This window comes from Pteropus vampyrus, unplaced genomic scaffold (genome assembly GCF_000151845.1).
Source record: "Pteropus vampyrus isolate Shadow unplaced genomic scaffold, Pvam_2.0 Scaffold113, whole genome shotgun sequence".
NCBI classification, from domain to species: Eukaryota; Metazoa; Chordata; class Mammalia; order Chiroptera; family Pteropodidae; genus Pteropus; species Pteropus vampyrus.
In genome coordinates this window covers 1,631,063-1,645,760 of record NW_011888894.1, presented here as the reverse complement: position 1 = coordinate 1,645,760, position 14,698 = coordinate 1,631,063, and the positions used below count along the sequence as shown (strand labels likewise).

Below are 14,698 nucleotides of genomic sequence, written 5' to 3'. Positions count from 1 at the left end.
TGGTATGTTTTATGAAATACGAGAAAGGAAGTCTCACGCACAGTACTGTTGGAACAAGCACAGATGGGTTCAGCTAGATACCGCATAACTATGGTAACAGATGTAGCTAATTTAGGACACAAATGAGGGTGTTGGAAGAATCTAAGGGAAATGTGGTGCTAAGAGGGAAGGAGAATAAATTCTAAATAAAGGAATGCTGAAATAACCAGTGTGGATGCTCTGCCATCTGACACAGGAAAGAAAGAACTGAACCCACCCTCATTTTTCTGGTGTCTTTTCACCATAGATTTTTAAAAGTAAAAGTCAAGAGATTCTTATATAGGCTCCATGTTGAGCAAAGAAAACAAACATGATGAAATTCATATTCAATAAAATAATGTGGGCAGAAAATCATGTCCATTGTTAAATGAAATTCTGTCTTCGTAAAGTCCCCACGCATTTCAAAGTTTAATAAATTCATTTGGTCTTCAAGAAAAACATTTTTACAAAGACATTTAAATACACATGTATAGACTTTCCCTTCAATAAAATGATTCACAATTCAGCACAAGCATTTAACTACCTCTTTCAAAGATCCACAGAAAATTACCAAAGGAATATAAAAATAGGAACAAATCTGCATCACTTCTGGTTACCAGGAAGGCTGCCATCCACACGACAGAATCTGTGAGCAGTCGACATCTTCGCAACATTGATTCTTCCCATCCAGGAACATGACATTCAATTTCTGGAGTAAATATTGGTAGTTGATATTTTCTGTGAAAATTGTCCATTTCATCAAGATTTTCACATGTTAGTATCCAATAATGCAGAGTGTTCTTATGATTTCAAATCTCTTCATCTCTTTGTTCTACATATCACTTCTAATGTTCATTTTTTTTTTCTTTTTTATCTTAATTAGTCTTGCTAGAAGTTTGTGTATTTGATTGGCTTTCTTAAAGAAGCATCTTGACAGACAAAAAGTAGGGGTAGGGTATATAAGGTGGAGAAAAGAGCCTGTGAAAAGAGAGGAAGCTGGTAGGGGGTGGGAAGGGGAGAGAGATAATGTTCAGAAAGATGGTAGTTCAGCTGATGGTTCAGCGGACCGAGAGGGTACAGTGTGAAGGAAGAAGATGTAAGCAGGAAAGATAGGTAAGGAGTTTGGGTAGCGGAATGACAAGATTCAATTCTTATTTAGGAAGGATTGCTGTGGATGGAGGGAGGGAGGTTGGCCTCAATGTCAGGAAGAGAAGGGAGAGGCTCTAGAGTAATCCAGAGTTCCAGCCAGGAGCAGTGGGGCTGTGTGAAATGGAAACACAAGCAAAATGAGCCCAGGCAGGATGGAGGGCAACCTCATCAACATAGAGACCAAAGCCTACTCGCAGAAGCTACTCTAACGGGAATCACTGTGGCCACCTCAAGGAAGCTAGTGGCTTCTTGTCTAAATTGGCAGGGAAGTGGGGGGATGACCCATGATTTCCCTCATGTCTGTTTCTGTGTTTTGGTTTTTTTGGGGGGCGGGGGGGCGGAGGGGGTTGGTTTGTTTGCTTGTTTCCTCACCCTGTTCCCCTCCCCCGTTTGGCCTAATATGGCCACCAGTCCTGAAATTCCAAGTCCTTACAGGTCCATGCCTGGTCCAGTCAGCTATTTGTATGTGTGTGAGGATGGGGTTAAGGGTGTCAAATGGTCCTTAGAGCTGCCATTCATAGAAGCCAGAGGGATTCGCTCCTTGTAAGTCTTTTCCTGCCACTTTAAGGCTGGGCCAAGGGAAGACCATTCCAGATATCACACGGAGCACTGAAATTTGTTTTCTGGCAACTACGTCCTAAGCTCCTTGGCATCCAGGTCCTGCCTGGGTTGTTTGTGGGTGAGGTCCTGTGTCAGATCAAATATATTAGGAGTATTTACTGCTGGGCCAAGTGGCATTCATTTATGTACTCATGTATATCTTTATTTAGAGCTATAACTGTTGGGGTATTCAGAACTGACTTGGGTTGAAGCTGGCTATGTTAAAGCCTCACTTTACTGGGGACTCCCTCAGCATATGTCAGGATTGGGGGTCCAGACACCCCAGGTTGAAGGTGCTGATAAGAGTTCCTAGGGCCTTTTGATTTACAGCTCTACCCTCACCCAACTGTGCCACAACCCACCGTGCCTGGTGCAGTGAGCCTGAGGAATATTCTAGGACTCGGCTGGGAGAACGTCCCTGCTTCTTCCCAGGAGAGACCCTTGTTGAATCATGAGCTGGCTGATGTTGGTTGGCATCATCTGTACCATATCTTCTAGAAAGTCCTTAAAGAATCTGGGCCCATTGTTCTTTCCCTATTCTCTGAAACTGAGAGGGATCTGTCTCCGTCTTCCTTTGCCTGGCACTGTCCTGGCTTTAGCACTGAAAGTCCCTCATCTCAAGAAACTCCTAAGTCCTGGGCATCAAATATGACTCTGTGCATGTGTGTGTGTGTGTATTTCTGTGAAATATTTATGTCTACATCTATGATACGTATGTATCAAAAGGAAAGCTACCAAAAAACACGATTATGGTAGGAAACTAACATTTATTGTAATCTTTGAGAGATCACTTAGGTACAAAACATTTTTTAAATAGATTTGAACATTATAATCAATAAATTTGTTTTAACTCGTACAATTGAACACTGTACTCCACAGAGACTAGGCTTTTCTTTTTTTCACTTCATTCCATAACATCGACAAACCTTCCATGCGTAGTTTATCTTGGAAGATAGGTTAGGGAGAGTCTTTTCCGGCAGCGTGCCATTTCATAGGTGCTCCTTGAATCTGTGGGATTTTGCTGTTGGTGAATACAGAGGCAGTTTTGGTGTTACTGCCTTAAAAAATTCTTGCAGGCTAAAACTATGGCAGTCAAATATTGGGGCTGCACTTTCTCTTCTAGAGATACAAAATTCTCTTCCAAGAATTTTGGGTGTGTCCTTGTACATAGCTCAAAATGCGTAAACTACATAGAAATCCTTTTTTGAAAGAAAAAAATTTCTCATGGACCCGGGGCTGACCTAAATCACTTTTGTTAAAATGTTACTTAAATATGTACACTCATAAAGACCAGTTCTAAACATGTATACTTTATAGCTCTTACATAACTAAAATGCCAAAACAAATGTGCAAGTAAATACAACTATCAAACTTTATCAAATTAGTAAAATTAATTCACTGCAACAGATAATATTGTTTTGCTGAAACTAAAACACCATTTAAGGTTTAACAATAGAAAGATATAGCCTCGGGTCTAGTTACTACACGTTATCATTTTCTGAATTTTGACTTTAAAAATACAAATGCAGACAATGTATAAAGCATGCTGTGCAAAACAATATGAGTAAACTCAAAAATGTGTTTGCTACTTGAAGATAATCAGATATCAGAATTAAAGATTCTACTGGAGTTCAAACCATCCTGAAGTGCCTACATAAATGAGGTGTCACTTCACACTAATAAACTTAGTAATAATCGCTAACATTTATTGAACTTGACTATATGCTGCGAGTCTTTCACATGTAATACCTCTAATCCTCACAATATCACTATGAAATCAATACCACGTATTTATCCACATGTTAACATAAGAGGAAACTGAAGAACAGAGAGGTTAACTAACTTGCCTGAAGTCTCTTAGCTGGCAAGTAGAAAAATGGATTTGAAGTCAGACAGTCCAGTTCCACTTAATCATTACACCAAATTACCTGTGTCATTGCTGTGGACATAAGGCAGTTATTGGAGGGTTACTACCCTTCATTAAATGGAAATCTAATCCAATTATTGCTGAAACCAGCAACAGTAACTTTTTCATTGCGTTTTTACTACAACACCTGCTGCTAATAAATTGCTGAGGCTTGGTCCATATTTGGGTAGAACTGGCATGAGAGCTGCATTCCTTGCCAGTCCAGCAGTGGTCCCCAGGAGCTGTTCTTTTGAGTTTGCCAAGCCTGCACCCTGTGCCTCCTCACCTCTCTCTCCACATGCCCCTGTTTCAAGTCCCCTCTCCTCATTTGTGCTGTGATCCAAGACACCAGGTCTGTCCCTGGCTCACGTGGGAAAATACAGAGCAAACAGAGGCCTCAGCATTGGTATTGGGGTGGCCGTCAGATTTTCCAGAACACATTTTTATTATTCATTATTTAAGGTTATGTCCCTGAAAAGAAATCACTAATTTTAGAGAAGACACAGATCCCTCAAAATACATATATCCTCAGAATCCCAGGGGTCGGAGAGATGTGTAGTGTGACATGAGCTTACATGGAGAGATGCTAGTTAAAAAAAAAAAACACATCTGAAGGCAACTCATCCTGCATCTGATGAGGACACGATTGAAGATGCCATTCCAAACACTGTTTCATATTTGAAAAAAGTTCCTTTCGGCTCTTAGAATTAAGAATTGTTGTGCTTCTCTTAAAAAGTTTTTATTTTGTTTTTATGTTCTGACATGTTATGTTGTGTTTCATGCTTTTCCTGCAAAGCTTTTATCACAATTTGTAACTATACATTCATCAGAGAGATTTCTACATAAATGTCTGTTTCTTGCATTCATCTGTAAGTGCCGTCAGCGCAGAGACCATGTCTGTATCTCACAGAATGTGGCATGTAGTAGTAGGTCCTCATTGAATGTTTGTTGAGTGAACAAGTGAGTGAATGAGTCAACAAATAAATAAAACATACGAGCCATGGGCTGGCCAATTTCCATTTTTGCATGAGCTACTAGAAAGTTAAGAGCTGCATTTGTTTTCCCCTCAGGAAAATTATAGAGGGTCTTATGCTTGTATTTTTGCATTAGTCCCATTCTTAATGCCATTTTATGTCTCTACACTTAGTTTCCTGGTTTTCATTTCCATCTACTTCTTAGTTAGGCTGCCTTGCTATATTTTATGAATTCCTATAAACTGTCTTAAATCTCTTGTGGAACAATGTGGGTAATAAGTATATTTGTCAAAGCATTTTTATATATATTTAAAAATCGACATTAAAATCTCTGCCAACGAACACATCTGATCACCTGTAAACTCTTAAGAATAGCAGAAATTTGCTAATTCCAGCACTATACTAATATTTAAAGCATATTCAGCCCAGGACTAGAAACTATGTGGTGTGTCATTTCAGACAGTGTTGTGTATTGTGTATGTGACAATTGCATTTCTAACAGGGCTAAAGAATTCTGGTAGATGAGAAAGAACATAGGACTTGCTACAAAAATGTTATGGAATTTGGATTAAAGAATGATTTGGCGTTAGTGGTTCTCCAAAATGTATTCACATCATACTAATACTGAAAAGTCTGCTTTTATTGTGCCCTATTGGGGGTGGGGGTCTGGGCAAGATCCTGGTCCACAGGCATTGAGAAATATCTGGATCACATTGCAGAATAAAGGTGTAACATTATAAACTGAAAATATTCAATGATCTAACCCCCTTTTTAAAATCTCTAATGTATGCTATTCATATGTTACTGGGTGGAATGACTTGCAAGTCCAAAACTTCAGTTACTTCTCCAGTCTTATTCATTTAAGGCACTTTCACTCCAAATGTTGACCAACTATTTTTCTCTTAAAATGAAACATGATTTTCAAATCCACGCAATGAGCCCACCCCTCACTGCCCAAGTTAAGTATCTCATGTATCCCAGCTGGATCCACACACTAGAGGTGAAAAGAGGGGAGTCCACCCTCTCCATTCACTTGCTCCCCTCCTTTGGGGATACTCATAAAACACAAAATGTCCATTTGGAAAACTGAGATTTGATTTCTGTTATTTATAAGGCTCATGTGAGTCCGTTAAATCTTAGAAGACAAACTGCGAAAGGAAGGAAGAGTGGGCATAAAGAAACAGATGGGTAATAATCATGTGTCACAGATAAATGACAATTTTTAAAAGAATTTGATAGGGTGTGGGTTGGGGCTTTTTTCTTTCTCTCCCCCTCTCCGTCTTATTTTCCGGGGTGGGGGGTGGGGGGTAGGTAGGGGAGGAGATTAAAGAAGAAAGGGGAGAAAAGGCGAGACAATAGGCTAGACTCGAGCGCCTGATCAGCATCCTACAGCAGTCTGCCCCTCCCACCCTTCCCCCAAGACCAGGTACGGTTGCGATTTTAAAACAAGCAGACACTGGCCTTCGCTGCCCGGACGGAGGGTGGCCTCCTCCAGAGGTGCAGGAGGGAGGTGGGAGGGGGTGGGGGCAAGGGGAAGAGAGGGGAGGGAAGATGAAAGCTAAGAGATGAACAGAGCAGCAAGACCTCCTTGGGGACCGTGGCCTTTTTTCCCTCCAAAGTGGTGGAGTCCCATAAAAATCCAAACCCACCGGGACCCGCTCAGTTGCCAGGTCTCCTGCTCCAAATTCAGCCGGCCGCCGCCGCCGCACCTGCTCGCCCCGAAGCTGCAGCGGAGCGCGTCGCCGGGGCGATGGTCGGGGGAAGGGGCCCAGCTCCTCCTAGCGCGCCCAGCACGGATCTCCCAGAGGGCGGTGGCCGAGCCGGAAGGGGAGGGAGGGGCAGGCCGACCGGGAGAGGCTTGCCACCAGCCCGCCTGGCGGATAAAAAGGCCCCACCTGTCAGGCGTTTGGCTCACGGCAAGCGGGTCCGACCGTCCCTATGCAGAGGCTTGGTTTCCAAAGAACCTCTAATGTTACATCACCAACAGAAACCTTTAGGCATAAAACACAGCCACGCGGAAGGGCTGCATCGCAAACGCACTCACTAACACGCTCACGAATCTGGACCAGCCAGCTCCCGCACGGTGGAAGGATGCTGTAGGGTCTCGAATTCCATTAAAATAAACAAAACCAAGGCAAGCCCACGGTACCCATTCCGGAGACGGGCTTACCTTCTGCATGGCTTCTTATCCATCTCCGGACTTCCGCTGTGGGCTGTTATTTTCGTTTTGTTTCGTGTGTGTGTGTGTGTGTGTGTTCCTTTTCTTTTAGATCTGCTTAATGAATGCACCCAGCTAATCTGCAAAGCAATGTTTTCTCCCCATCCTGCAGCCCCGCACTTGTCAGAGCTGCCTGGAATTCCACCAGCAATGCAGCTTCTCCGCGTCACTGGTGATTTACAGACAACAGAGGCTGCCACTCCTTGACAAAAGGCGTTCGTTCCCGCTCGTCCCTTACAGCCCTGCGGTCAGAATTAAATCCATTTCCCGCACGAGGCTGGGAGGAAATGAGAGCTCTACTGGCGGTGCGCACTGACAAAAGGACGCTTGGCGGTGCCCACAGCGCCCCCTCCAGCGGGCCGCTGCCGGGCCGCCCCGGGCCGCGGTGCTGCAGTGCCCCCGCCCGCAGTGTCCGCCGCCCCACGCTGCCGCAGTCCTGCCGCCCAGGGCCACTGCCCACATACACACACGCTCCACCAACTGCCCGGTACAGCCAAAGAGTCAATACGAGGACTGTGTTACTAGAAGAAAATTTGAAACATAAGCTCCCTTAGGAGATAGATATATCCTCCCTGGGGTTAAAAAAAGAAAAGAAAAAGAAAAGAAAAGAAAAAAAGTCTGGGAATATTTTTTGTCCAAGACATCCTGCCTTTAGAAGATAACGCTATGAATGATTTTAATAGCAATTGTCTGACCATTTGAATTACAAGCCAAAGTTACCCCTATCCTAATTCTGACTCCGTTTTCAAAGAGGATAAAATTGTTGTTGTCCTACCCTCTGGGATCTGGGGCCCAACTCCCTCCAATTCTCACTACTTCCTCTTCTCACTCTTCTCTTTCCCAGTCAGCCACCCCACAGGGAACAGGTGTTTAGTGAATTGAAATACCGGATGGAGAACCAGAATACTTGGACACAGTCTCAGACCTGCCATTAACTAGCTGTGTGGCCTTGATGAAGTCACTTCACCTCACTGGGCCTTATTGTCTTCCTCTGTAAAATGATATTCTAATAGTCTCCCACAGTGTTTCTCAGGGAGTAGAAACATCAAGCAGCAGCATGGGAATTTAGACGCCCATAATCTCCACCAGCTCCCCTAAATCAACATTCCCTCTAAGTGTTTCCAAAAATGTGATTGCAGAGCAAGTACTGCTTCTGGAAAAGCCCCCAACCAGGTAATGCCCCCTCTGCTCCTTCTAGGTTCTGGGGCACCACAGCTTTTAGACACCCCCATAAAAATCACCAGACCCGACCACAGTGCTGCCGCAGAATCAGAGTCTCTGGAGGTGGTCCCAGGAATCCGTATTATTAACAAGCATCCCTAGTGATTCTTCCACACACTAACATTTAGAAAATGCTTTTCTATAGGAGCTACTAGTAATGTAGAAAAAGAGAAAATGCCCAGCAGAGCAGCCCTAGAACAACGGGCAGGCTTTCCATTTCAGATGCCGTAGTGTTGTCTTTCTGCTCTAGCTCCTCCAGTCCCTCCATCCCCCAGTCTCTACGCCCTCCTTCCCACTCAGAGCTTCTCATTCTTCCCATTTCATCATCAGAATCACTGAGTGCACAAGCCCTCTCCCTGTTCTGCTGTCAAAACCCACTCAAATTATAAGCAGCTCAGCCCCCAGGACCCAGTGGTCTGTTTGGCCAGAACCAGAAAGTGATGCGTTTATTGAGACACTTCAGGCAGCTGTGTACTATCAGTATAAAGTGATAATATCTGGGAAGTTGGGAACCCCCTTCTCTAGAGCTCTGAAATCACAGGTATGGTGGTCACTTTTCTGAAATAGAACCCAAAAAGGGAATAGAGAATTTTTGTTTAGTCCAGAAATAGCAGGTTTCATAAATACTCTTGGCCACTTCTATCACTGAAATTTTCTCTTCTAGTGTATTTTTTAGCTTTTCCAAACTAAAAATAACACTCTCATTGGCTCCTGCCACTGTTCTCAGGGCTTTACATGCATTTTTATTCATTTGATGCTCATGAAAACTCTATGAGAGTAGAGTTTATTACTCCATTTTACAGATGAAGAGACTGAAGCACAGAGAGGTTAAGTAATTTGGCCAAGATTGCACAGCGAGTGGGTGGCCAAGCTAGGATTCAAACTCAAGCACTATGGCTCCAGAGCTTGTGAGCTCTAACCATTGCCCTGCACATAACCTCTCAAAGGACAAAAATAAGCGACTTTAAAAAGCAGAACTACTACAAGACACTGAAAAAGTTGATAAGGCTGATATGATATACTCTCTTTTTCCCCTAAAAATGTAATTTTGCTCTTCTAGCCATTAGCATCTGAAAAAAAAAAAATGTCTCTAGCTTCTCTCACATGCCATCTGAATATGATGCCTAAATATGACGAGTTCTAGGAAGGGTAGCACCATCCTGTGGCTTTGGGAATTGTTCAAATGCCAGGCAGGAAACAAGATTTTTATTATATTAATTTCCATATTACTAGCCTAGATGGAATTTAGTTGAAGTTCCTGAGGTTCTCACTCAATTCTAAATTCACTTTGAAATCCAACTAAAGAAACCATTACTGTAGTTAGTTCCACAGGCTGTCCTGGGAAGATCACTAGGATTCAAAGTCCCCATTGCAGAAAGTCTAAGATGCCTGGTCCTTAGCTAGGGACAGGAGAGCCAGAAAAATCACATTTGGCTAGCCCCCAGTGGCCAGATAGTTTAAAATTAAATTTTCTGACTGATTTGCAATAAAATTATTTCTAATCTCCAAGTCTCTTGACAAAAATGTTTCTGGCCAGCAATAACTTGTAAAAAGAACAAATGGCAGTGTAACAGTCACCTACAGTGTCCCCACCTCTTGATATTCATGCCCTTGTGTAATCCTCTCCCCCTAGGTGACGGTGGGACCTGTGACATGGTTAATACAGAAAAGGGGATAGGATGTCACTTCTGTGATTGCATTACATAAGATTCTTCACCTTGCTAGCTCTCTTGATTGCCTTCTTGGCCTGCATGCTTTACTTAAGCAAATAGCCATGTTAGGAAGAACTGCATGGCAAGGAACTGAGGGCGACATCTGGCCAACGGCCAGCTAGAAACCGAGGCCCTCCGTCCAAAAGTCCTAGAGGAAATCTGCCAACAACCAAATAAGTTTGAAAGCCTTCCCCAGCCAAGCCTTCAGTTGAGACCCCAGCCCAGACCACCACCTTGATTTCTGCCTTGAACGAGACCTTGAAGCAGAGGACCCTGCTAAGCCATGCCCAGGCATGACTCCTGACCCACAGAAACTATGAGATAACAAATGTGCTGCTTTAAGTTGCTAAATTTGCAGTAATCGGTTACACAGAAGTGGATAATGCAGTGCCTTGCCCAACTCCAGGCCCAGGCATATTTACCAAGGGCCTTCTTCAGGGCAAGGTGGAGATGCTAGAGGAATTGGCACTGCTGGGGAGCAGCTCTCAACCAATGACCATCAGGATTTAGTGGGTAAACAGCTCAGTCCCTTATCCCTAGGTGTTGGGAGGACACCTCTGTGGCATGTTGTACACAGCCTCCCAGAGCGCCTCAGCAGGACTGAGCCCCAGCTGCCCACAACAGTAACCTGCTCAGTCATGCATCTTTCATAGACTGCTGTTCTTCCCCGTATCGCTTTCCCACTCCCCTATTGGTGCTTCCTGGGCTTGCCTCTCAAATAAATTTCAAATCATGGCCTACTATTAGGGGAACCCAACTTAAATGGGGAAAAGATAGTGCTTTCAAAGCAAGACCATTGATATATTCTAAGTCTAGATCTCCTGAAGGCATCACTCTCTTCTAACAAGTGCAAGTTCAGCCAACCCTGTAGCCGAGGCCTGCTGTGGAAAGAGAAGTAGGAGTCCAGGGGCTGGGGCTGCAGTCTCAGTCCCAGTGACTATGTGGCCTCAGGAAAGACTCTGACGGTGGGGTCTCACTTCCCAGCTGGAGAGTGAGGGTAAGAATGCTTATCCTCTGTTAAGGGCTGAACTGTGTTCCCCCAAAATCCCTATATCAAAGTCCTAACCCCCAGTACCTCGGAATGTGACTTTATTTAGAGATAGGATCTTCAAAAAGATAATTACTGAGGTAATGAGAGAATTAAGAGATAAAAAGTGAGGTCACATGGGTGGGCCCTAATCCAGTAGGGTGGGTATCTTTATAACAGGAAATATAGACACAGACTGGCACAGGGGAAGACCGTGTGAGGACACAGGGAGAAGATGGCCAACCACGGCCGAGCAGAGAAGTATCAGAAACCAACCCTGCTAACGCTTTGATCTCTTGAAACGTTCAAGAGATCAAAGCCACCCAGTCTGTGGTACTTTGTCATGGCAGCCTAGAAAACTAAGACAGTCTCCTACCACCCAGGGCTTTTGTGCTGACAAAAATGTGACACCAAATGAAAGTATTTACAACTGTATTACTGATTAAAGAGACAACCAGCAACTGTAACCCCAGCAACATGAGGGAAGAACCACATGATCAGCACAGAGGCCTCGGACTCCAGAGGAAAGACAGTGGCAAAGAACTAGGTATATAGTGGCAGAACACTTGGCTAACTTGTGTCCTGAGTGTTTCATAGAATGCAGAATTTGCAAGGGATGAAACTAAATATGTAGTAGAGATTTCTAAGCAAGATATTGAAGGTACAACTGGGGTCCTCCTTACTGCTCATAGTAAAATGCAAGAGGAGAGAGAGGAATTGAAAAATTTTAAAACAAGAAGGAAACAGAATTTGGAGATTTGGGAAATTCTCAGCCTACCTATATTGCAAAAGTGATAAAGCTTGTTCCGAAGAGAGCACTAAGGGTACAGATGCACAATCATTTGATAAAGAGATCATGGGTACAACTTATAGACCTAATCAGCCATCTCAACAGGGGCCAGGAATAGAGATGAGATTATACCAGCAAAGACACTACCAATTTGAACTAAAAGGGACAAAGAAAGCAGCTGCTGGACTTTCTGGATTCTACAGAACCAGGTTATAGACCTATCTAGTTGTAAACATGCACTATTCTCCAAAGAATGATCCCAAAGGCAATTCAGAGATCAGAGGCCTGTTCTCTTCCAGTTTCAGAGGACATGGCCATTGCAGAGAACTGTGTGGGGATGTTACTGCCAACCTAGGGGTCCTGGGAGGTGGGACATTGAGCCAAAGAAGATTGTGAAGCCATAAGATCTAATGGAATTTGCCTTGTGAGGTTTGGGGCCTGCCTGGGACCCATCCAACACCTTTTCTTCTTTTCTATTTCCCTTTTGGAATAGGAGTATCTGTCCTGTGCCCGTTTACCATTGTATTTTGGAAGTACGTAAGTTGTCTGGTTTCACAGGTTCACAGCTGGAGAATAATTTTGACTCAGGATGAATTATACCTCAAGTCTTACCCATATGTGATTAGATATTTAGACAAGACTTTGAACTTCAGACTTTAGAGTTGATGCTGGAATGAGTTAAGATCTCTAGGGCTGTTAGAATGGAACGAATATATTTTGCGTGTGATAAGGACATGAATATGGGGAAGTCAGGGGCAGAATGATATGGACTGAGTTGTACCCACCAAATATGTTGAAGTCCTAACTCCCAGTGTGACTATTTGGAGACAGTTTTTGGAGGTCATTATGGTTAAATGAAGTCATAAGGGTGGGACCTTAATCCAATAGGATCAGCGTCCTTATAAGGAGGGATCAGAGCTTGCTCACTCACACTAGCTCTCTACCATGAAGCCACAAAGAGAAGGCAGCTGTTGGCAATCCAGGAAAAGCATCCTCACCAAAAACCCTTCAGTGTTTGATCTTAGATTCCCAGTCTCCAGAACCTTAAGTATAAACTTGTTGTTTAAGCCACCCAGCCTATGGTATTTTTATGGTAGCCCAAGCTAATACAGGTTCTGTGCCTTGGTTTCCCCAGCTGTAAAACAGGGATAACTGTGGCTATCTAGCAGGACTGTTGTGAAAACAGTAACATATATAAAGTATGGGAAACAGAACCCAGCAAATATTAAGTGCTATGTCTTTGTAAGCAACTGTTATAAAAGATGATTGTCTCTGTGTTCAAGGTACATGGGTGTCTAGCTTGCACAAAGATACCATATGGCCATAGCTAGATAGTGAGATAAACTTGAAAATTCTCACTCTCATTGGCCAGCACTTACAACCCCACATTCTTCTAGGCTTAATTCATATTCCTCTTAAAGGTTAATTTTGCCAGGAAAGGTAACAGTCACTTATTCCTCGAGTGATGAAAATAGATGGAATGAAAAATATTGGGTGTAGGACCTGAGAGGATGGGACTAGAAACCTCTGGAGGGTTTGAGGAATAGAGTGAAGGCTGGAGTATGAAATTAAGGAGAAAGTAAAACTGAGCAGATTTGTGACAGGCAAGGCCTTTAAAAGAATAATTCTAATCTTTGAATTATTTTTTTAAAAAGACTCCAGAACTTTCAAGGCTGTATTTATTTGTCTCAGGAAGGTAGACCTGGACCAGCTTTTTCACTTTTCATAATTGGGGGAGCCTGAAACATAGAACAGAGTTTATTATGAATGGCTAAAGGATAAGAACAGACAGTTTACAAAAGAAATATCTTTTAAAATTTAATTTCATTAGTAATCAAAGGTGTCTAAATTTACAGATACCATTTTTACCCATTAAAATTCTATCATTTCAATAAATCTCCCTGTTGGCAAGGATCTGATGAAATCGGCACTCTTACATAGCTGGTAGCATTATAAATTAGCACCATGCATCAAGTCATAGATTGTACTTACCTGTGGCTTAGGAGTTCTACTTCTGGAAATCTATCCTAAAAAAAAATAATAATACAGAAAAAGGGAAACACATCAGATTATTTGCCCTGTTTATGAGAAAGAAAACCTGAAAACAACTTAAATATCCAACAATTAGAAAACTATCCCATTTAACAGGCCATTAAAACTTATTATAAAGACTGTATAGTAACTTCTAAACATGCCAATGATAGAATAAGAAAAAGCAGAACAATGTTATGTACACTATGATAATTTCTTAATTCGGTTGTATAGGAAAAATATTTGGAAGTATTTTAATATATGTCCATCAATGGTTTTGCTAAGATCATTTAAAATCTTCCCAATTTTCTAAAATCTCTACTTGAAGAAAAAACAAATACATGACTAAAAAATAAAGTCACTTAAATCATGGTCAGGTAGTTCAGATATTAGAACCCAGATGTATATCACTGTGGATAAGAAAATATTGCAACCAAATGCTTTAATTTAGGTTAAATTTTTTTTCATCTATTTCATAGTCCACTTTCATTTACATTTCAAGGGTGTTTTGTTAGAATGAAAGGCAGTTGAAAGGTTTAGCACTATTACCCACACCCCCCAACACCAATCCTTCATTGATTCACTGGATATTGGGCAAGTTACTTGTTCCTTAGTTTCCTAACATGTAAAATGGGCATAATTACACATAACAGGGTGGTTATGGAAACTGAATAGGTCAAGAGGTACAAACTGGCAGGAATAGTACTTGACATAACCTGTTTTTTTTTTTTTCTGATCTTGATCAAGTCTTTTCACTATACATGTGATCGAGCTTTCTTGAGCTCAAATTTAGCTTTAGATGTTTTATTTAAAATTTTTAAAGTGTTTACATATCTAGAATGTTTTAAACGTAAGAGGCAAATTTATATACTGTTGTATTTATCTGACAGGTTAAAGGATAATCTTATCAGCCTATAGTCTATCATAAATCATTGTCTTTGTTTTTGTCCAAAGAGTTACCTGGAAAATTCCAGGAAGGTAATATTTAAGTATCAGAATATGAAAACTTGAAGTTTATTGATGTCGTATTCTCACAGTTCATTAAAAAAAAA

At 42.2% G+C, this 14,698-nt stretch overlaps 2 protein-coding genes across 2 annotated transcripts in view; both read right to left on the bottom strand.

Annotated features, from left to right (window-relative positions):
* ADD2 (adducin 2) overlaps positions 1-7,132 on the bottom strand; it is a 90,642-nt gene extending 83,510 nt beyond the window's left edge. Inside the window, exon 1 of the mRNA XM_011365559.2 lies at positions 6,818-7,132. The gene's annotated coding sequence lies outside the window, so the exon portion shown is untranslated. The remainder of the gene's footprint in view (positions 1-6,817) is intronic.
* A 6,145-nt stretch (positions 7,133-13,277) lies between these two features.
* FIGLA (folliculogenesis specific bHLH transcription factor) overlaps positions 13,278-14,698 on the bottom strand; it is a gene marked incomplete at its 5' end in the record, with an annotated part of 9,635 nt that continues 8,214 nt past the window's right edge. Inside the window, 2 exons of the mRNA XM_011365616.1 lie at positions 13,278-13,354; positions 13,608-13,642. Of these exons, the coding sequence (XP_011363918.1) occupies positions 13,339-13,354; positions 13,608-13,642 (51 nt within the window). The remainder of the gene's footprint in view (positions 13,355-13,607; positions 13,643-14,698) is intronic.